The sequence below is a fragment of the Uloborus diversus genome, chromosome 7 (assembly GCF_026930045.1).
Source record: "Uloborus diversus isolate 005 chromosome 7, Udiv.v.3.1, whole genome shotgun sequence".
Taxonomy (NCBI): Eukaryota; Metazoa; Arthropoda; class Arachnida; order Araneae; family Uloboridae; genus Uloborus; species Uloborus diversus.
In genome coordinates this window covers 164,707,047-164,730,088 of record NC_072737.1, presented here as the reverse complement: position 1 = coordinate 164,730,088, position 23,042 = coordinate 164,707,047, and the positions used below count along the sequence as shown (strand labels likewise).

Here is a 23,042-nt window from a genome sequence, read left to right as displayed (position 1 = left end):
CGAGCCACATCTGTCCTAATGATTGTCACATTGGCTCCAGTGTCAACAATCAGTCTGCAGGGGTTCCCATTTACATGTGCGTAAATGAAAAGTCCATCACTGCCACTACTAGAAGAGGAAATCTGCAGAGCTTTAGTGGTGGCGATTTCCTTCCCTCGCGTAGCTTGGCGAGCCGGACAACCTCTTCGCAGGTGTCCTTCACTACCGCATTTCCAGCACTTCTTCTCTTGTTTCTTTTGGGCTGTTATGCTGCTCAAATGTCTTGTCAAGTCACCGAGTTGTCTCTCAAGTTCAGCGAGGTGGGACGACCTGGAATCAGACTCATCAGCTTCCTGAGTCCGGATTAGATGGCGATCCACACGGGTTGCTTCTTGGGCGGCCTCGTATCTCATCGCATACACAGCGGCAGAATTCAGGTCTTTGACATCCGCCATCCGTAGAGCTTTCTGGATTTCCGGATCTCGAACCCCGTCGATGTAGTAGTTGAGTGCCAGGTTGTCTCGAACATCCGCAGGGCAGTCGTAAAAAGCAAGATGAGACAGTCTCTCGATGTCCGCCGCAAGCTCTTGCAGGGTTTCCCCAGTTTTCTGGAAACGGGACTTCAACTGGAGTCGGCTGAAATCTTTCTGGCACTTCTCACCGAAGCGAAGCTCCAACGCAGCTGTGAGGGCGGCGAAATCCAGCCGCTGGCTGTCCGGAAGGGTCTGGAGAATGTCCGCTGCGTCACCTCTCAGGGATGCTGCAAGATGGCAGGCCTTGGTAGCAGAGTCCCATCCGTTCGCTTCCGTGCCACTATCATGAATTGGGTCTTGTACACCTGCCACGAACTTTTCCCATCAAATGTGGCCAGTTTAATGGACGGTCGAGCAACAGATGTGGGAGCGCAAAACTGTACAGAGCTGTTTTTCGCGGTCGCCAATCTCCTTTCCATGTCTTTAATTATTTCTTCTTTAAATGAAGTAAATTTCTTGTCTTCTTCTTCCAACTTATTTTCCACATTGGCGATACGCTCTTCCACAGTATCAAATTTTTCTTCCAGAGCATCAACTTTATCTCCCATGGCGGTTAGTTGATTCTCCATCATGGTTTTCATCGACGTTAGGTCACTTTTTATTTCATTTTGACTTGTAGTAATTTTAGCAGTTAAACCACTATTTAACTGTTCTTGGTTAGTCGCTATATCATTTTTTACAGAGGTGATTGCGTCAAGAAGTTGTTTTAATTGTTCATCCATTGCGCGGGTAATCACCATAAAAATAAAGTCCAAATTTAAAAAGTCTTTAAAAAAAATGTCCAAAGTCACACTTACTGCAAGAAAGTCCTGAAGTAGCCCCACGTTGGGCGCCAAATTGTAACAGATTCGGTGCGACTTCCACTTTCTTGAAATGAAAACACAGTTCTTGATAAAAACACAGGAAATTTATTTACACTATGTACAGGAAAGATCTTCAACAGCTGCTAAATTATTCATCAGCAATTAAGCAATTATCACACAACACCGTAAACTCAATGTTTACACACGTATTTACTTCCAAATACGAAAACAACACAGCGAAATGCCTCGCTATAAACAGAGCAAAATGCTATCAGTTCGAAATATCAATCGAAACTCAACTGTTTATCCATCGCTAACGGCTTAAATACACCGAAAAGAAATTTCTCAAATATTCCACACGCTTCTGTAAAGTAGTAGACCGTTATCAATGAAAAGAAAGAAAATAGGGGTCGTATACTTTAGCCGAATGAAAAAGGGGATGTATATTCATTACGGGAAACTATTTACAGGTTACGTTCCTACAATAATTACTATTTACAGAATTTGTAACAATATTTAATATTTCCTGTGAACTTTTAGATCAAAATGCATAGGTTTTTAACTTTTAAAATCATTGCAGTAGTAATCACTGATTGAAAACAGTTTACTGATAAGCTTTAGCAATCACTGGCCATCCAAAGTAGCTAAGTATTATATTTAATATTTCCTGTGAACTTTTAGATCAAAATGCATAGATTTTAACTTTTAAAATCATTACAGTAGTAATCACTGATTGAAAACAGTTTACTGATAAGCTTTAGCAATCACTGGCCATCCAAAGTAGCTAAGTATTATATTTAATATTTCCTGTCAACTTTTAGATCAAAATGCATAGGTTTTTAACTTTTAAAATCATTGCAGTAGTAATCACTGATTGAAAACAGTTTACTGATAAGCTTTAGCAATCACTGGCCATCCAAAGTAGCTAAGTATTATATTTAATATTTCCTGTGAACTTTTAGATCAAAATGCATAGATTTTAACTTTTAAAATCATTACAGTAGTAATCACTGATTGAAAATAGTTTACTGATAAACTTTAGCAACCACTGGCCATCCAAAGTAGCTAAGTATTATATTTAATATATCCTGTGAACTTTTAGATCAAAATGCATAGGTTTTAACTTTTAAAATCATTGCAGTAGTAATCACTGATTGAAAACAGTTTACTGATAAACTTTACCAACCACTGGCCATCCAAAGTAGCTAAGTATTATATTTAATATTTCCTGTGAACTTTTAGATCAAAATGCATAGGTTTTAACTTTTAAAATCATTGCAGTAGTAATCACTGATTGAAAACAGTTTACTGATAAACTTTAGCAACCACTGGCCATCAAAAGTAGCTAAGTATTATATTTAATATTTCCTGTGAACTTTTAGATCAAAATGCATAGGTTTTAACTTTTAAAATCATTGCAGTAGTAATCACTGATTGAAAACAGTTTACTGATAAACTTTAGCAACCACTGGCCATCCAAAGTAGCTAAGTATTATATTTAATATTTCCTGTGAACTTTTAGATCAAAATGCATAGGTTTTAACTTTTAAAATCATTGCAGTAGTAATCACTGATTGAAAACAGTTTACTGATAAACTTTAGCAACCACTGGCCATCCAAAGTAGCTAAGTATTATATTTAATATTTCCTGTGAACTTTTAGATCAAAATGCATAGGTTTTAACTTTTAAAATCATTGCAGTAGTAATCACTGATTGAAAACAGTTTACTGATAAACTTTACCAACCACTGGCCATCCAAAGTAGCTAAGTATTATATTTAATATTTCCTGTGAACTTTTAGATCAAAATGCATAGGTTTTAACTTTTAAAATCATTGCAGTAGTAATCACTGATTGAAAACAGTTTACTGATAAACTTTAGCAACCACTGGCCATCCAAAGTAGCTAAGTATTATATTTAATATTTCCTGTGAACTTTTAGATCAAAATGCATAGGTTTTAACTTTTAAAATCATTGCAGTAGTAATCACTGATTGAAAACAGTTTACTGATAAACTTTAGCAACCACTGGCCATCCAAAGTAGCTAAGTATTATATTTAATATTTCCTGTGAACTTTTAGATCAAAATGCATAGGTTTTAACTTTTAAAATCATTGCAGTAGTAATCACTGATTGAAAACAGTTTACTGATAAACTTTAGCAACCACTGGCCATCCAAAGTAGCTAAGTATTATATTTAATATTTCCTGTGAACTTTTAGATCAAAATGCATAGGTTTTAACTTTTAAAATCATTGCAGTAGTAATCACTGATTGAAAACAGTTTACTGATAAACTTTAGCAACCACTGGCCATCCAAAGTAGCTAAGTATTATATTTAATATTTCCTGTGAACTTTTAGATCAAAATGCATAGGTTTTAACTTTTAAAATCATTGCAGTAGTAATCACTGATTGAAAACAGTTTACTGATAAACTTTAGCAACCACTGGCCATCCAAAGTAGCTAAGTATTATATTTAATATTTCCTGTGAACTTTTAGATCAAAATGCATAGGTTTTAACTTTTAAAATCATTGCAGTAGTAATCACTGATTGAAAACAGTTTACTGATAAACTTTAGCAACCACTGGCCATCCAAAGTAGCTAAGTATTATATTTAATATTTCCTGTGAACTTTTAGATCAAAATGCATAGGTTTTAACTTTTAAAATCATTGCAGTAGTAATCACTGATTGAAAACAGTTTACTGATAAACTTTAGCAACCACTGGCCATCCAAAGTAGCTAAGTATTATATTTAATATTTCCTGTGAACTTTTAGATCAAAATGCATAGGTTTTAACTTTTAAAATCATTGCAGTAGTAATCACTGATTGAAAACAGTTTACTGATAAACTTTAGCAACCACTGGCCATCCAAAGTAGCTAAGTATTATATTTAATATTTCCTGTGAACTTTTAGATCAAAATGCATAGGTTTTAACTTTTAAAATCATTGCAGTAGTAATCACTGATTGAAAACAGTTTACTGATAAACTTTAGCAACCACTGGCCATCCAAAGTAGCTAAGTATTATATTTAATATTTCCTGTGAACTTTTAGATCAAAATGCATAGGTTTTAACTTTTAAAATCATTGCAGTAGTAATCACTGATTGAAAACAGTTTACTGATAAACTTTAGCAACCACTGGCCATCCAAAGTAGCTAAGTATTATATTTAATATTTCCTGTGAACTTTTAGATCAAAATGCATAGGTTTTAACTTTTAAAATCATTGCAGTAGTAATCACTGATTGAAAACAGTTTACTGATAAACTTTAGCAACCACTGGCCATCCAAAGTAGCTAAGTATTATATTTAATATTTCCTGTGAACTTTTAGATCAAAATGCATAGGTTTTAACTTTTAAAATCATTGCAGTAGTAATCACTGATTGAAAACAGTTTACTGATAAACTTTAGCAACCACTGGCCATCCAAAGTAGCTAAGTATTATATTTAATATTTCCTGTGAACTTTTAGATCAAAATGCATAGGTTTTAACTTTTAAAATCATTGCAGTAGTAATCACTGATTGAAAACAGTTTACTGATAAACTTTAGCAACCACTGGCCATCCAAAGTAGCTAAGTATTATATTTAATATTTCCTGTGAACTTTTAGATCAAAATGCATAGGTTTTAACTTTTAAAATCATTGCAGTAGTAATCACTGATTGAAAACAGTTTACTGATAAACTTTAGCAACCACTGGCCATCCAAAGTAGCTAAGTATTATATTTAATATTTCCTGTGAACTTTTAGATCAAAATGCATAGGTTTTAACTTTTAAAATCATTGCAGTAGTAATCACTGATTGAAAACAGTTTACTGATAAACTTTAGCAACCACTGGCCATCCAAAGTAGCTAAGTATTATATTTAATATTTCCTGTGAACTTTTAGATCAAAATGCATAGGTTTTAACTTTTAAAATCATTGCAGTAGTAATCACTGATTGAAAACAGTTTACTGATAAACTTTAGCAACCACTGGCCATCCAAAGTAGCTACGTATAAATAATTGCTTAACAAATATGGGGGCTGCAAGGTAAATGGAGAAAACAGAACAATTTACACCGTCATGTAACTTAACAATTCCGATTTCGATTTCGATTCCGAGTCACAACTGACTACAACTGTATTTTATGTCGTGGACTGCATACTAAGTGCCTTGCCTCCATTATTTTTTATACCGATAGATGGCAGCACCATCACCGGATCGAACAGTTAATGAGAATTTAGAACTAGACCAGGAGCTAATAGCTACCTGGTGCTAGCACCCCCAGAGGTATCGTTTCACTTGGAGGACATTGAGACCACGAGCATATTTAACGTCGTCCAGTTCCCTTTAATGACGACGGTGGATCTTCGACCATCGAGGTTCGAACTTCGGACCCTCCGGCCCCGAATCCGACACTCTACCGATCGGGCTACCACGGCCATAACTTAACAATGAAATACGTTTGGTAGGAATATCCTTACCTGCCACCTCCCTTTTGTTTATGGCAGTGAGGGCTTCATAAAGCTCTTTGAGTGGGTGCTTACTGGAAGGAACCCCGTGCAACCATATTAGCAGCATCCTGTAACCGTGTTCTTTGTAACTTGACTTGCCTGTAATTAAAAATGAAAAGGAAGGATTGTATTAGGTACAGTGGAAAATGAATTTTCAGTTATACTCTATGACCACGGATTGTATGGAAAGGCAAACATCCGGTTTACTCGCAGGAATGGACGTATCTATTAGTTTTCAGGGATGTCAGCGTTTGCAGATGATGTTAGCCTCAAAATCAAGCAGAATCTCATTCAAATGAGCGGAACACGCGCATCAAATTTTTACTCTCTCCCTCCCTCATTCAGATAGACTCGCCTCTTAATTGAACATTTTCCAATTCCGTACAATCCATGGTTGGGACACTACTTACTTAATATTTTTTTTTTCGGATTCCTTATAGAAGAATTTTTTCTCAGTAATTTTAAGTTTTTCAATTTCATGTTAAGTCAGTTGGGTGGGAAAGAAAACATGAGGTAAATGAAAAAATAAAGACCTGTGACCCCCACTTCCCCCAATCAACTCTAATTTGAATTCTGAAACTTTGAATTCAAATTATGTTTTTCACAATCACAAGTTGCGACAAGACCCTACTCATTGGAGTTATTGTTTCTAGAAACGGCTCCCCTCCCCCAAGCATATCCCTCCTCCTGGTTGGTTATGTGTGTAAAGTTGAGTGTGTGTGTAGGCTTACGTGTGTGCACGTAGGGGTGTGTGTTATGTGTGTAAAGGCCTGTGAGTGTGAATGTGTAGAGCATGCGAGTGTAGGACATGGACGCCACCGTTCAGTAGAAGTGGCTTCTAGGGGACAGTGCTCAGGACCAGAGGAGCCGCGGTGTGCAGCAGCGGCCCCTGGTCCAAGCTGAAAAAGGAACCACAACATCAAGGATGGTCAAGTGAGAACAATAAGCAATCGTAATTGCTTAAAAAAAATAAATAAAATAAATAAATCGATTAATTTGAATTCTGACATTTTGAATTCAAATTATGTTGTTGCAATCACGAGCTGGACAGGACCCTACTATCATTAGGGTTGTTGTTTCTAGAAACGGCTCCTGTCGCCCACGCCTACCCCTCCTCCTGGGCAGTTACGTGTGTATAGTGGTGTGTGTGTAGGCGCGCAAGCGTGCATGTGTAGGCTTGTGTGTGTTGCGCAGAGACCTGTGTGTATGCAAGTAGGCGTGTGTGTGAGTTTGTATGTATGTGAGAGTGCATGTGTATGAGCATGCGTGTGTGTAGGACATGGACGCCACCGACCAGCAGAAGCGGATGACGCGGGCCGTGCTCAGCACCAGTTTCCAGTGGTGCTGTAGAGGCCCCTGGTACATGCTGAAAAAGGGATCAAACGCCAAGGACGGTCAAGTGAGAACAATAAACAATCGTGATTGCTCAAAAAAAAAATTAATTTGAAATTTGACATCTTGAATTCAAATTATGTTTTTTCGCAATCACGAGTGTGTGTGTGTATGTAGGCGTGTGTGTTTGTGTGTGGGGGGGGGGGTATGTGTATGCGTGAGTAGGCATGTGTATTTGTGGGTAGTTGTGTGTATGTGTGTTTGTGTGTAGGGAGAGGGTATGTGTATGTGTGTAGACATGTGTGCTTGTGTCTGCGTGCAGGCTTGAGTGTTTGGGTAAGTGTGTGTATGTGTAGGTGCGTGTGTGTAGGTGTCTGTATGTATGCGTGTGTGTATATGTTTGTGTGAGTGTGTATGTATGCGTGTGTGAGTAGGATATGGACGCAACCTGGAGACGGTTTTCGCTATAGGAGCAGCATCGTGAGGCTACCGGCCGACGGTGGTGGTGCAGAGGGAGGCGGGGGGGGGGAATAAAATCATAGGAATTCAAAACCGTCAAGTGAGAACAATAAGCAATCGTGATTGCTGAAAAAACTCTACTACCAAACTGGTGGCAGTTTTTCACACTACACTGTTGGTGAGTGAAGATCGCGTAACATATAGAGAAAATTCTATAGGTTGGCGTGTTTCTTAACTATTGTGTAGGCAACTAAGCATCACCATTGTTTGTACATTACGCTGTGAAAAAAGTTGCTTTTAGTTTATTGATCTTTCATTATATTTTTCTCTACAACAGATTTGCAAATGCAAAAGCATGGTTGTTTTACTTGTCATGTGGTAGTATGCTAAAAAAAAAAAGCTCGTTATGAGTTTTGCTTTACCAACTAGTTTTGCTTTGCGATAGGGAAGTTTTCGATTTTTCAATTTTATTTTTATATGATAGAGTAACATGTATGAACATTATAGGTGAAAAAATTTTTGCGATACGATAAGTAGTTTTTTTTTTTTAAATTAATTTTTAAAGGTCAAGCGTTGTGACGTCAAATGACACAGGAAGTGACGTCGTGCGCTCTTCCTCCGTGGGAGAAGCCGAAGGACGTGCAGTTGGCTTCGAAGACGAAACGTAAGGTTTACCTCCTCGCATTTAACTCCTCGCGTGTCTGGAATATTAAACCTCTCATCCTCTCAGAAATATTCGAATATCATCATTGATGTTACTTGAGAAAGATTATTTAGATTGTGCTTAAACGAATCCGGCCTCCATAGTGAGTTCAAAAGGATTATTGAATTTCTAAAAAATAAAATATCAGGGCGCTCAAAATGTCCGTAGCGAAAACAAGGGATCTTCGTCGGAAGGCCGCCCATTAATGCCCTGTGACGTAAACTCGTGACGTTTCAGAAAAGCGCACTTTTGCTCGTGGATTTTTAAAAATTCATTAAAAATCAATCACGGTGTTTTAAAATTCGGCGACGGTGAATTTTTTAGTTTTGAGGGTCAATTAACAATACCAATAGTCAAAATATGAACATTTAGTAGGTTGCAACTTCCCTATTAAGCAGTTTTCATCAACCCTTTTAATGCTAGGGCAAATGAAAACAACGATTTTTTCTTCTTATTTTTTTCGAAGGTTAAATTTTTATGTCAATTACTTTTATGTGTATTACCACCCTGAGTTCAAAACATCAATTCATTCAATTTTTGTTTGATTTTTAGCTTGAGTTAGGGACGTTAGAGTTTGGTCTGCTTATTTAAAAACTAATAGTTGTTTTTCTAAATTGTTTCGCTTTACGTTGCCTCTTCTATTGTCGAGAGTGAAAATTTCATCACGTTTCAGCAAACTATTTGTAACTGTTTAATCATTTTTCTGCTTAGGGGCTTTTTATATATATAAATGATGTCACACTTTTTTCAATCCTTTTTGACGAGAAATTTGCTTAGGAGGCGTTACACAACAGGCGTGTGCACCTCTTGCTCACTCACGGCGTACTATGGCAACCCACATGGCATCGATGTGCGCACGAGCACAAAAACTCTTCTGCAGATTTCCCCTCCAACAAACACTAAACTCTGGATTATCTGCGAGTCAATCAACAATAAGGTACCTTTTCGCAGCAAAAAGCAAATACTGGCAGCCCCCCCCCCCCCCACCCGAAAATTAATAAATTTAACTTAAATGTTTAAAGTTTTATTTATTTAATAGATAGTCGCCCGTCAAGGTATGACGGATGAAAATTGCTTCTACTCTTATACATTTAAACAAAGCAGTTGCCTGTTTGATTGCATTTTGATAGTTGAGATTTCAACCCTAACATCAGTGGATTAACCCTAAACTCCAGTAGATGGCGTTAATTGTTTTCGTTTCTTCATTCCCCTGAAAGGACACAGTCTTACCAGTAAAACTGTTAAGTTGCTGGATCGAGTTCAGCCTTGTCACAATAAAGCCTTTCCCTGCACGTTAAAAATTAGCCAAACACATTATCAAATTATCATGCCGTGGGGCGAGTTTCATTGTTGAAACATCCGGGTTACTCGATCATCGGTTATTATTTATATGAAGATTTACTATTTTATATATCTATATCTATTTATTTATTTATTTATTATTATTATTATTATTATTATTATTTTTTTTTTTTTTTTTTGTGCTTTTTTCACTGTTCTTGTTTTGATGCTAAGTTCTGTTGTGAAAAAATACAAACACTGTTTGCAGAAAGCATTTGCATCAATACAGCCAAATTTTCGAGGCAGGAAAAATTTTACCTTATTTGTACCTCATTTTAGCCTTTTTTCGGTTTATCCGCGATTTTTATTACTCGCGGGACTAGTGCCACCCAATTCCGCGGATGCTCGGAAATTTACCGCACTACCTCCGTTTTATTACTAACAGCAGCGTTAGAGTCAAAAATTCTGGTTTATATTTGTTATTTAATCCACCTACGTATTATACTGCCGCACAGTAGGGGGAAAACGCCAAACAGCGCTTTAAAATGTTTTTTAACCTCCCTCGCTTGTTTGTTTACACAGTCATGTTATTATGGAGTTTTTTCGATTTGTTTGGGCTCAGTGTCCAAAGTTCGCAGGTTTACGCAGCTAATTCCTTTTCAGGGTCTTTCTACAGATCATTTATGACTATACCCGCCTTTAATAATAAGAAAAAAATATAGACTGCTTAAAAACATTTTTTGTAAATTCCCGCACTCATGGTTCTTCAACTTTCTAAAGGCTCCCTTCAGCTTCGTAGTGAACGAAGGCCCTAAAATTCCAGTTCTGATTGCCTAAGAGGTAGGCCTGTGCGAATTTATTGGTCCTCAATTGGTTTAATATAGGAAAAAACGAGCTGATGTGTGTATCACATGACTTCCTTTTACTCCAATTTAATGTCATTTTCTCATTATTTGTAGTTTTAATATGATTCAATACTTTACTCTCTAAATATCACCAACAGTGGCCAAATTGAAACCAGATTTAGAAAAAAAAAAATCTCCAAATTTGTCCCCAAGTTGGCGACAAAACTTGGCAACCAAAAGACTGTCGATATATCGCCAAGTGTCCGCTAAATTATAACACCACTTGATTTTACATCGAAATCAACAATGACTTCCCCCCAAAAAAGGGGCAAAAGACCCCCTTTGGAGCATCCGAATGCAAACAAAAAGGAAGGTGCACAACTAGACCCCACTAGGAGTCTACGTACCAAATTTCAACTTTCTAGGACATTCCGTTCTTGAGTTATGCGATATACATACACACATACGCACATACATAAGTACATACGGACGTCACGAGTAAACTCGATGTAATTAACTCGGGGATCGTCAAAATGGATATTTCGGGTGTCTGTACGTTCCTAGGCACTTATCCACGTGTGGTCGGGTTGAAAAAAAAACTCAACAATCATTTGGGGGTGAGCAAAATGGAAATTAAGGCCGATTTTTGGGTAAAAACTTTTTCGCGAATACAATACTTCCTCTTTTGTAAAAAGGAAGTAAAAACATTTATAAGCGCTTTTTGGCGTTTTCGGCCCACAGTGTGCCGTGCTAAACACAACTGCTGCTCAGAGCAGGAATTAAAATAGAGGGAGCAAGTGTCCAACCATTGGCTTAGCAAAAGCTGACCCAAAAACCCCCAAGTCCCGTGACTCAACAACAAAGAAGAATAGTTGGCCCGCTTTGCGTGGAACAAGCGAAAGAAACCTGATTTGGGCCGATGCTTTGATTTAAAATCTATCACGTGACATGGGGTCTTGGTTTCATGAATGAAAGTTTTTACTCCCTCCATTTTATCTCTTCTCAATGAACTGCTGCTGAGCCCGAAATGAGAGCCGGCTCACCCGTGTACTGATGCTCGATGGCTTTGATGTGCTCTTCCGTGAAGCCCCAGTGTCTGGCGAGCCGCTTCCAGTCGTGGGGCTCCAGGTAGTTCTTCGACAGCGTCCACAGGAGCTCCCGCATGGACTTCTGATGGGCCTCCGCCTGCTGCTCCCTGTGGCGCACGAACTCCGGACTCGGCTCGGGGATCTGATCCAGCGTCTCCGAACACCCGAGGAGGCTGGGCTATGAAACAAATGAGTGGCCAAACTTTTCGTGTAAACTATGATGGTTTCTTCTAACAAAAGGCATTACATAAACCATTTGTTATGATTAAACACCATTTGTTATAATTATACATCATTTGTTATGATTATACACCATTTGTTATAATTATGTACCATTTGTTACAATTATGCACCATTTGATATAATTATACATCATTTGTTATAATTATACGTCATTTGTTATAATTATTCACCATTTGTTACAATTACACATCATTTGTTATAATTATACACCATTTGTTATAATTATGCATCATTTGTTATAATTATACACCATTTGTTATAATTACACATCATTTGTTATAATTATACACCCTTTGTTATAATTATACATCACTTGTTATAATTATACATCATTTGTTATAATTATACATCATTTGTTATAATTATACACCATTTGTTATAATTATACTTCACTTGTTATAATTATACACCATTTGTTATAATTATACGTCATTTGTTATAATTATGCATCATTTGTTATAATTATACACCATTTGTTATAATTATACATCACTTGTTATAATTATACACCATTTGTTATAATTATATATCATTTGTTACAATTATGCATCATTTGTCATATTTATACACTATTGCCTATTAAAGGGGTGAAAAGTTACTTGCACATATCAATATTATTTATCGTTGGAAAGGGTAGAATTTTCCGCGTTTTACGCAATTTGTTTCAATGCTCTAACTTCATTCCGACGGCAGTTATTTACATTGAAAGAGTGTTGTAAGTCAACGATTAATCAGCATTGACTTACGTGAAATACACCGCCAGCTCAGTCATTTCCAGCCGAGGACTGCAGTTTCGTGCTTATTAGCACTATTACGTGAAATACACCGCCAGCTCAGTCATTTCCAGCCGAGGACTGCAGTTTTGTGCTTATTAGCACTCAGAGTGCTAATAAGCATGAAACTGCAGTCCTCGGCTGGAAATGACTGAGCTGGCGGAGTATTTCACGTATTTCTGCTTTAGCCCTGGCTAATGGGCGGTAATTTACTGAATATACCTTGCCTCGCGTTCAATCTTCGAGTTGAACCGAACCATTGCTTCGATCACTCGTCTGGTCTGCTAATTCTATATTAGCTACCAGTTTGTTTCGCACTCTTGGCTTCCTTAAGAGGTTTGCCATCTCCAGCTCAGTCACTTTCCTACGCCTGGCTGATGAGTGCTAATAAGCACGAAACTGCAGTCCTCTACTGGAAATGACTGAGCTGGCGGTGTATTTCACGTATTTCTGCTTTAGCCCTGGCTAATGGGCGGTAATTTACTGAATATACCTTGCCTCGCGTTCAATCTTCGAGTTGAACCGAACCATTGCTTCGATCACTCGTCTGGTCTGCTAATTCTATATTAGCTACCAGTTTGTTTCGCACTCTTGGCTTCCTTAAGAGGTTTGCCATCTCCAGCTCAGTCACTTTCCTACGCCTGGCTGATGAGTGCTAATAAGCACGAAACTGCAGTCCTCTACTGGAAATGACTGAGCTGGCGGTGTATTTCACGTATTTCTGCTTTAGCCCAGGCTAATGGGCGGTAATTTACTGAATATACCTTGCCTCGCGTTCAATCTTCGAGTTGAACCGAACCATTGCTTCCATCACTCGTCTGGTCTGCTAATTCTATATTAGCTACCAGTTTGTTTCGCACTCTTGGCTTCCTTAAGAGGTTTGCCATCTCCAGCTCAGTCACTTTCCTACGCCTGGCTGATGAGTGCTAATAAGCACGAAACTGCAGTCCTCGGCTGGAAATGACTGAGCTGGCGGTGTATTTCACGTATTTCTGCTTTAGCCCTGGCTAATCCGCGGTAATTTACTGAATATACCTTGCCTCGCGTTCAATCTTCGAGTTGAACCGAACCATTGCTTCGATCACTCGTCTGGTCTGCTAATTCTATATTAGCTACGAGTTTGTTTCGCGCTCTTGGCTTCCTTAAGAGGTTTTCCATCTCCAGCTCAATCACTCTCCTACGCCGGGCTGATGAGAGCTAATAAGCACGAAACTGCAGTCCTCTGCTGGAAATGACTGAGCTGGCGGTGTATTTCACGTATTTCTGCTTTAGCCCTGGCTCATGGGTGGTAATTTACAGAATATACCTTGCCTCGCGTTCAATCTTCGAGTTGAACCGAACCATTGCTTCGATCACTCGTCTGGTCTGCTAATTCTATATTAGCTACCAGTTTGTTTCGCACTCTTGGCTTCCTTAAGAGGTTTTCCATCTCCAGCTCAATCACTCTCCTACGCCGGGCTGATGAGAGCTAATAAGCACGAAACTGCAGTCCTCTGCTGGAAATGACTGAGCTGGCGGTGTATTTCACGTATTTCTGCTCTAGCCCTGGCTAATGGGTGGTAATTTACAGAATATACCTTGCCTCGCGTTCAATCTTCGAGTTGAACCGAACCATTGCTTCGATCACTCGTCTGGTCTGCTAATTCTATATTAGCTACCAGTTTGTTTCGCACTCTTGGCTTCCTTAAGAGGTTTTCCATCTCCAGCTCAATCACTCTCCTACGCCGGGCTGATGAGAGCTAATAAGCACGAAACTGCAGTCCTCTGCTGGAAATGACTGAGCTGGCGGTGTATTTCACGTATTTCTGCTTTAGCCCTGGCTAATGGGTGGTAATTTACAGAATATACCTTGCCTCGCGTTCAATCATCGAGTTGAACCGAACCATTGCTTCGATCACTCGCCTGGTCTGCTAATTCTATATTAGCTACCAGTTTGTTTCGCGCTCTTGGCTTCCTTAAGAGGTTTTCCATCTCCAGCTCAATCACTCTCCTACGCCGGGCTGATGAGAGCTAATAAGCACGAAACTGCAGTCCTCTGCTGGAAATGACTGAGCTGGCGGTGTATTTCACGTATTTCTGCTTTAGCCCTGGCTAATGGGTGGTAATTTACAGAATATACCTTGCCTCGCGTTCAATCTTCGAGTTGAACCGAACCATTGCTTCGATCACTCGTCTGGTCTGCTAATTCTATATTAGCTACCAGTTTGTTTCGCACTCTTGGCTTCCTTAAGAGGTTTTCCATCTCCAGCTCAATCACTCTCCTACGCCGGGCTGATGAGAGCTAATAAGCACGAAACTGCAGTCCTCTGCTGGAAATGACTGAGCTGGCGGTGTATTTCACGTATTTCTGCTTTAGCCCTGGCTAATGGGTGGTAATTTACAGAATATACCTTGCCTCGCGTTCAATCTTCGAGTTGAACCGAACCATTGCTTCGATCACTGGTCTGGTCTGCTAATTCTATATTAGCTACCAGTTTGTTTCGCACTCTTGGCTTCCTTAAGAGGTTTTCCATCTCCAGCTCAGTCACTTTCCTATGCCGGGCTGATGAGTGCTAATAAGCACGAAACTGCAGTCCTCGGCTGGAAATGACTGAGCTGGCGGTGTATTTCACGTATTTCTGCTTTAGCCCTGGCTAATGGGCGGTAATTTACTGAATACAGCATTGACTTGTTCAGGTCTATGGTGGCAGCTGGTGTCGATATTGCTTCTTCGATAGTGCGATACAGGCTATTAGAGCGCGGAAGGAGAGGGCGTAGACCGTACAAAAAGCAGATTCTCGTATATCGTAAAAGTTGGAATCGCCACGGAAATACCAACCATGGACTAAGATACAGGGGTGATTGTGAGTTCATCAAAAAATACCCGAAAGTTTCAAAGCAAGAACGGGGGGGGGGGTATAATCTTTGGCCCCTATTACTTAAGTGCTCCTTTGCCATAGTTTTAAATAGTTCTGAGTCAAAATATTGCGTGCACATTTAATTAAATTTTTATAGGATTACAAAGTTACCTTTGAGCTGGTGTTATACAAATTATCTTGACATTTGTCCATCTTAAGGGATAGTTTTCCATCTTAAGGCTCTTGCAGGTATATTTGATGAGTATTATATAATTTAAAATAAATTGCGGAGGTAGGGAGATAAAAGCGTAACGAAAAAAGAACATAATTCCGGTATTTTCAGACATGAAAATACCGGAAATATGTCCGAAAATACCGGAAATTCGGTAAAATACCGGACCACAATCACCCCTGAATTTAAAAAGGCCCTCTTTTCTGACGAAACGGATTTTGTGGTTCAGGGATTTAAACCCCAGTTTGTGAGAAGGAGCAAAGGAGAACCTCTCAATCAGCACCAAATCAATCAAGCCTCAAGGTTTGAACCCCAAACAGTGTTTTGGAGACGGAACCTTCTGTTCACATAGAAGGAAGGATGAACAAGTACCACTTATGAGTTCATATTGACCCGAAAAGGGCTTTTAACCATGTCTAAACTATGGACGAATGGAAATTGCGTTTTCCAACAAAGACAGCGTGCGATGATATTTCAAAGGGAATAACAAATTTTCTGCTCAAAAAAACTTAACGTACTGGATTGGCCCGATAATTCACCGGATTTGAATCCGAAAGAAAATTTGCAGGCTATCGTCAAAAACACGACGATGGAATAATTTTGGCTGTTATTGAGATATGGTTGTATGGTTCAAATGTTGAAACTAAAACTATATGTGCCAGCCTAGTACATTCCATGGCAAAACGTGTCAGTGATGTTATAAAGTCCCGTGGATTTCACATCAATTAATATTTTTAAATTTATTTATAGAAATAAATTTGAATGAAAATGAAACTGAATTTCATGCAAAATAATGCATTTATCAGTACTATCAAATACCAGGAGGTTTGTTCTGAGAAAATGTCAAAACTTAGCATCATTTTTGCAGCAATTTCATTGTTTCTCATTTATTTACATAAATGTTAAAACACTGAAATTTTTGAATGGTAGAATTACCTTTCTCATCTGATCTCTCTCCACTCTTATTAGCATATCTACGATTGCCGTGTAACTCCCTCTCGCTGCAATGTAGAGAGCTTTTCGACCACCCTGAAAAATTAAATCGTGACATTAAATTCAGTGCGAGTCAGTTGAATAAATTGGGAGCATGGGATGACAAGCTGCATGAATGCGCACTTCTTACTGCTGGGGAAAATATTTTAAGCACTCAATGGGAAGATAGATACAGCGTCTTTTTTTCGTATGCCGGTTACGGCCTGTCCAGATTGACTGAGTTCCAAATAAGGGAAAATGCAATCTCTATATACTGCAACTTTGCAAAAACTGCAGAAAACGAAGCTGCTCAGTTATTTGCTTCCAAGTTTCCGTGGAAAGATCGTGGTTTGTTGGTTGCAGTATCGTGACTGGCTTTCATTGGGAAGGTGTCTCAGTTTGTCAGAAAGATTACGGGTTAAGGGCTGTTCACTTATCGGCCGTCCGTCCCTTCTATCCCGTCTTTTGACGTGACGGACTGCCGACGAAAACAAGGTAGCAGTCACATACGGTCGCAGTACATCAATTACGTGTCTGAATTCACCGACACGAGAGAAGAGCGTGCTACTTGGCGGAAGTCAATGAAATGATGCCCTACTTTTGACAGCCGTCAGATATCAAGGTTCTTCTGATCGAAACCGGTCCCGATCAAGAGGGCTTGCTGCCATGGTAACCAGCAAAGAAAACCTGTTTCGGGTGGGAAAACTCGGGATGGACGGGACGGACGGCCGATAAGTGAACAGCCCTTCAGTTTCATGAAGGTTACTGTTTTCAAATTTGAAACTATTCACCTTTTGCCAGATATGTTTCTGGTACAAATGAAGCGCAATAGCTGCCCATTATTTTAAAGGAACACTTGTGAATTTATTTTACGGTGTTTTAGAAGAGCAGTGTCAACGATGAGTGTGGGTTTCAACCACTTTTGGTTTTACCATGAATTATGCGAGTTAAGAGTCAGCATTGTGACACGTACCTTTTCTGGAACGGAGAGGTCTGCACCGCACGATAAGAGCACTTCAGCAACTTCCGAATACCCGAGCTCCGCTGACAGGTGGAGAGCTGTCTGCTGCCTCTGCAATGGAAAAAATAAAGAAAACGTTTTTTAGTGTTAATGGCCCACATTGTCATTTTTCGATTCATCCACTGCACATTTTTCAAAGATGTTCTTAGTACAACTAGAGCAACCTTAAATATTTTATTCGTAGGTATATTTCAGCTGTTTTTCATGTCATTAAAATATATATATATATATTTAATTTTTCCTTCCTGCTGAAAGAGTTAAACTATAATAGAGTTAAGCTAATCTATAACAATACTTTATGCTTCTTCGTATTTTTATATGATTAGTTCTTGACAATTTTTTTTAAGCAATCGAGATTGCCTATTGTCCTCACTTTGCCAAAAGTATAAGTTAATAGCGAGGCTCTAATAAGTTGAGCCATGACTTTGATAATATTTCCCGCTTTTTGGAGAGTTTGGTGGGAAAAGGACGTGTTATTGGCGTTGATTTGAGTTGGGATCCTTTTGCAAAACTCCTCCAACACTAATTGTCCATCTACACAACTAGACCATCACCATCTCTTCTGTTGTCCAGTTATGGCTACTGCCCTCTTCATAATCAACATCAACTGGACCAATTTTCTCCGACCATGCCCAAGCCAAAGCAGTAACTCGTACTTTTGCCTCCATCTGACCTTGCACCATGGACACATCAACAACAACTACGGCAGTAAACCAACTCAACTCAGCGCCATTTACTCTTCCCTATTACCCCCGAAATAGGTAAACATCATCAAAGTCATAACTCGATTTACCAGAGCCACACTATTTCTCAAACCGCTCGAGTCTACTATCGTTGTGATTGGTTGATTTTAGGCGCGTGGTCTGTTTCAATTCAATCAAATAACTTCTACAAAAATAATCACACAATCTTGCTTTTCATTTTTAAATTTATCGCAAGTTCATATCCGTTTTTTACGTAAAAAATGTAAAATTCTGGGAAGCACTTCAAGATTTGGAAAAAATAACCATTTCATTCGATTGAATGCAGCAGTTTTTGACTTTTTGATTTAGAATACCCCCGCCCTTACAAAAAAAAAAGGTTACGCACGTACAGACATACATTTTTGGAAAGTGGTAAAAATGGATTAAGCACACCTCAAATTTGTGAAAAGTTTCACAAATCCTTTCTCCTAGAAGTATTAAGAATATTAAATACAGCAAAAAGTGAACAAAATAAACATGGCGGTGTATTTCTTGTAAAATAAAAAATTAAATAAAAAAAAAAGCTCAACGCTAAAAAAAAAATAAATAAGTCAATTAATAAATAAACAAATAAATAAGAAAATTTTAATAATCATAATGAAAGCATTCTTATTAATAATTTTGTGATTCCCATGTACACAGTTATTACATTGTTTGTCAAGCTAGACATTAGGCCAAAAGCTGAAACTAATACTTAAGATAGACAAACCATTTTCCAACAAAGCCGTTTCAAGGATCGCTAAGGTAAGTTGTAACATTTTTTTTTTTTTTTTTGAACTGATGACAAATATTCCTTTACAAACGGAGAAAAATGAGTTTGATGCAGAAGTTTAATTCACATTAATTTTTTACTTCATAAAATTTCAATAAATCTGGATGTTTTATGTGGAATATAATGCTTGAGTTAGTAAAAACAAATGTCTTCTGATTAAACTCTGGATTAGTATTGTTAGCTTGAAATTTAACATAAAATACGATAGTTCATTTAAAAACCATTTTATTTAGAAACAAGTTTAGCTTGCCGACTCTCTCTCTCTCTCTTTTTAATCTACTCGCGAAAAAAAAGTTCTTAAATTTAAAAATTAATGACTTTTTTGTATTTTAATACAGATTAGTTTCCTCGTTTGCGTTTTTTCATCCACATAGAATCTCAAAGAGAGAAAGAAACCTCCATGAAAAATTTAAGCATTTATCAAGGATTCGAGAAAGAACAGCATCAGATATTCAAAGAAATGCCTGAATACGTATGAAATATGCATAAGTGTTTCTTTTTCCGAACCAGGATATCTCGAGAGACATATAAAAGTTTCGAAATCGTTTTATTTTTGTTCCTTTGTGAACTTTCTTCGTTCCAGTAATTTTTTAGTGATTTCAAGAGATATGAATGAAACAGCACTGATGCATTCTATAGAATATTCTGACGCGCGGAATACATGACACATAGACAAAAAAAATAAATAAATAAATAAATAAACTTGTTGTATAAAGTATGTCCCAAATAAAGCGCAAAGCAGAAAAAGGGACAGAGAGAACTGGGGGGGGGGAGTAGAAGGGTTATTGAATGCAAATAGTAAGAACTGCTGAACTGAGAACCTGCATTGGCCAAAGAACCATACAAAAAGTGTAATAATGAAGACATTCAAACAGGTAGGATCTAAAGGGCATATTTAGACTTTTATGACACAAAACTATTTGCCCTTGTGCCCTGTTATTCAGATATAAAGTCTCAACATCTGCCAAAATTTTAAGAAAAGTGCCAAATTTAAAGACTTGGCGAGAAATTGAGAGAACTACGCGATTTCACCGTCTGAACGCTGCATGACATCCGCATGCAAAGTGTATGAAAAATGTCTTCTATTACTCACCGAAACTCGCTAAAGGTGAATTTTCAAAACTATTTGGCAAACTTTGGGATCTTATACTCAAATAACACGGACACGAGGGCAAATAAATAATTTGTCCAGAAACATGTATTACTGCGCTCTATCAAATTCTACTTATTTATTTTTTTTTTAATTTTTGGACTATCGGTATGGTGTCCTGGTGAGCCCTAAAGTACTGGACATGATCATCTGAAAAAAAAAATGGAAAGGATCGCCTGTACAGCATCCTAAAATATTAGAATGAATAAACTGCCAAATATTGGATTGATGGCCTGTAAAGTATTAACACTGGATAATCTGTACTGAGTCTTAAAATATTGGACTTAAAACTCCTGTAAAATCTTATCCACCTGTACTTAGTACTAAAACATTTGACTAGACAAATGGCAAAAAATTTCGTTCTCTTGAAGATTGTCAACGATGTTTCAACAAGTTTACTATATTGTGTCAGTTGAATTATATCATGTAAAAGCCGTTTTGTGACAGTAACCCAGTGCCTTACCGCTAAACAAAAAGGATCTCAAGACTTGGGGAAAACGTTGGGTTATTTGTTCCCTTTCAACAACGTCATATCTCAAAACACGGGATTTTTCAGGAGAGCGATATTAAAAATTAAAAGTAAGATATGTGGTAAAACTATATTTCAAGTTACTGATAAAAAAATTTCTTACGCATAAGGTCTTTTTCAAGAAAATATTGTGTTTTTTTCTCTGTTTTATGAAGAAGTGTAAAAAGTGTAAGTTTTCAAAAGTTGCGTTTTATTTATGTCGTTCTTGTACTAAATTTCAAAAGATACTATTTGAAGTACCTCAAAATATGTCATTACTGTTACTCATTGTGCCTCTTACAATACCGACATAAATGCAACTTGTGAGTTTTTGTATAAAAAATAAGAATAAAAAACTCTTTTTTTTGTCTGCAATACTGTTTTCTTAATAAAAAACACCTTCTTTAACTAAACGACACAGATGTTTCATGCCAAATGAATCAAGCACAACCCAAGATGCAAAATTTTTGAAAAAAAGAAAAACATTCCAAAAATACTTAAAAATGCAAAATACACTTTGCTCTCTAATGGCAAAATATTAAGCTCTATAAATGAAGGTCTTGCAGAGATATGCTACTCATTCATAGTAGCTTAAAAAAAGGTATTAACTCAAAATCGCTAATTTTTGAGGTACAAGGTCGGAACCAGAAATTGTTCAAAGAGGGGGCCTGTGATTTTTAACTTACCTCTTACTGATCGAAAGTCTTCTAAAATTGCTCCTTTTTGGAACTTCAATTTCGAAAACTTACAGGAGAAAAGTTCTGATAACACCGCCTGAGATGTCTACAACAGCGTATTTAAGACTTACGATTTTTAAAATGCTCAGCGGAAAGCCTCCTAAAATCACTAAAGATCGCCTGAAATTGTCTTTTTGAAACTTCAATTCCGAAAAGTTTCCGGGAGAGAGATTCAAAAACCATTCCTTTCCTTAACGTCGTCAAAGATGGCCTACGTAAGTGTTTTAGACGTGTTTTAGAACTTCAACTTTAGAAAAGTGTCCTGCAGCGTCCCTCAAGGGAGGGGCGATGGGGGCGATCGCCACTCCCCCATCGTATCCATCCTTATTGAGGTATGACGTTTTGAAAGGAGTGAGCGACATCTGTCACCTTAGATGCTAATATTTTTCATTTGCACAGTTTCGTTATCAAATAGAATGTGGCTTTTTCAAACTAGAAAAGTCACCGCTACGGTTGGTTTTCTAGCTTCGACCATTGAGGACGGGAGTAGTACTTACGTCGTTGGTAGCATTGACTGTGACTCCTTTCTTCATCAGCAGCTCAACCATCTGGGGATGATTCCCCAGCACAGCCAAATGGAGGGGTGTATTCCCGTGCTGCAATGACCAGGAATCATTGGATTAGGATTCAAAATACAGTGAAAAATAGTTTACGTTTTTTCACAAGGAATAGTTGGTATGCAGAAAATTAGAAATTTGCATCATAATTTTTGGTTCAAGTGAAACTATTTTTTAAAGGGCAAATTTTAAATTTAAATGGCATAAATGAATAATCGGGATGTTTCTTTCAGTCAAAAGTACACTTTTTAGTCACTGAAATTGACAGAATAAGCAAAAAAAAAAAAAAAGACATGGAACCTGAAAGAAAAACTTTTATTTTCACAAGTTACTTTTTTATTTTACCTTTTTCTGTGTCCTGTTTTGGAAGTAAGACGTGGTCTTTATGACGTTACTAGTGAAGTACTTTGGTGCGCTGAATGTTTACACATTGTTGAGAAAAAAGTTTGCCATTAAAAAGTAATATTAATAGCAACCCCAATGAGAATTCTGAATGAAGACTTTTTTGAAGCAAATATGAAATTCAGTATTGATTGCGCTATAATACTTTTATCTTTATCTAATGTCAAAATAATTGCGCTCTGCCCTAACGGCATCAGTGCATAGCATTTTATCACTTGTGGTGTCATGAGCAGAAGTGTAAAAAATGAAATTTAACCTGCGTACTGGTTAAAATATATTTTTTGAGATATTAAACTTTGTCAAATTATTTTAAAATGATCAAATTCTATATTTTTAACCATGTTCTTTCAGAAAAAATATTTTAAAAATTCGGAAACAACCCAATTAAGAAATTACATTCTTTGCAGAGCATGTATGAACTAAGTAAACAATACTTTAAAATAGTTCGTAAAATTATTAAGTAAGTCCCAGTTTTTCTTTTTTTTTTTAGAAATTTAAAAATATGATTTCTTGAACTGATAGAAACAAACAATCACAGTATATCAGACATAAACATTTTTTA

General features: G+C 37.5%; 1 protein-coding gene across 1 annotated transcript in view; it reads right to left on the bottom strand.

Moving 5' to 3' along the window:
• The window catches only part of LOC129226981 (ankyrin repeat and death domain-containing protein 1A-like), a 119,453-nt gene that overhangs the window by 8,866 nt on the left and 87,545 nt on the right, over positions 1-23,042 (bottom strand). Inside the window, exons 10-14 of the mRNA XM_054861610.1 lie at positions 22,019-22,117; positions 17,564-17,662; positions 16,528-16,647; positions 11,489-11,675; positions 5,796-5,924 (exon numbers count right to left, since the gene is read on the bottom strand). Of these exons, the coding sequence (XP_054717585.1) occupies positions 5,796-5,924; positions 11,489-11,675; positions 16,528-16,647; positions 17,564-17,662; positions 22,019-22,117 (634 nt within the window). The remainder of the gene's footprint in view (positions 1-5,795; positions 5,925-11,488; positions 11,676-16,527; positions 16,648-17,563; positions 17,663-22,018; positions 22,118-23,042) is intronic.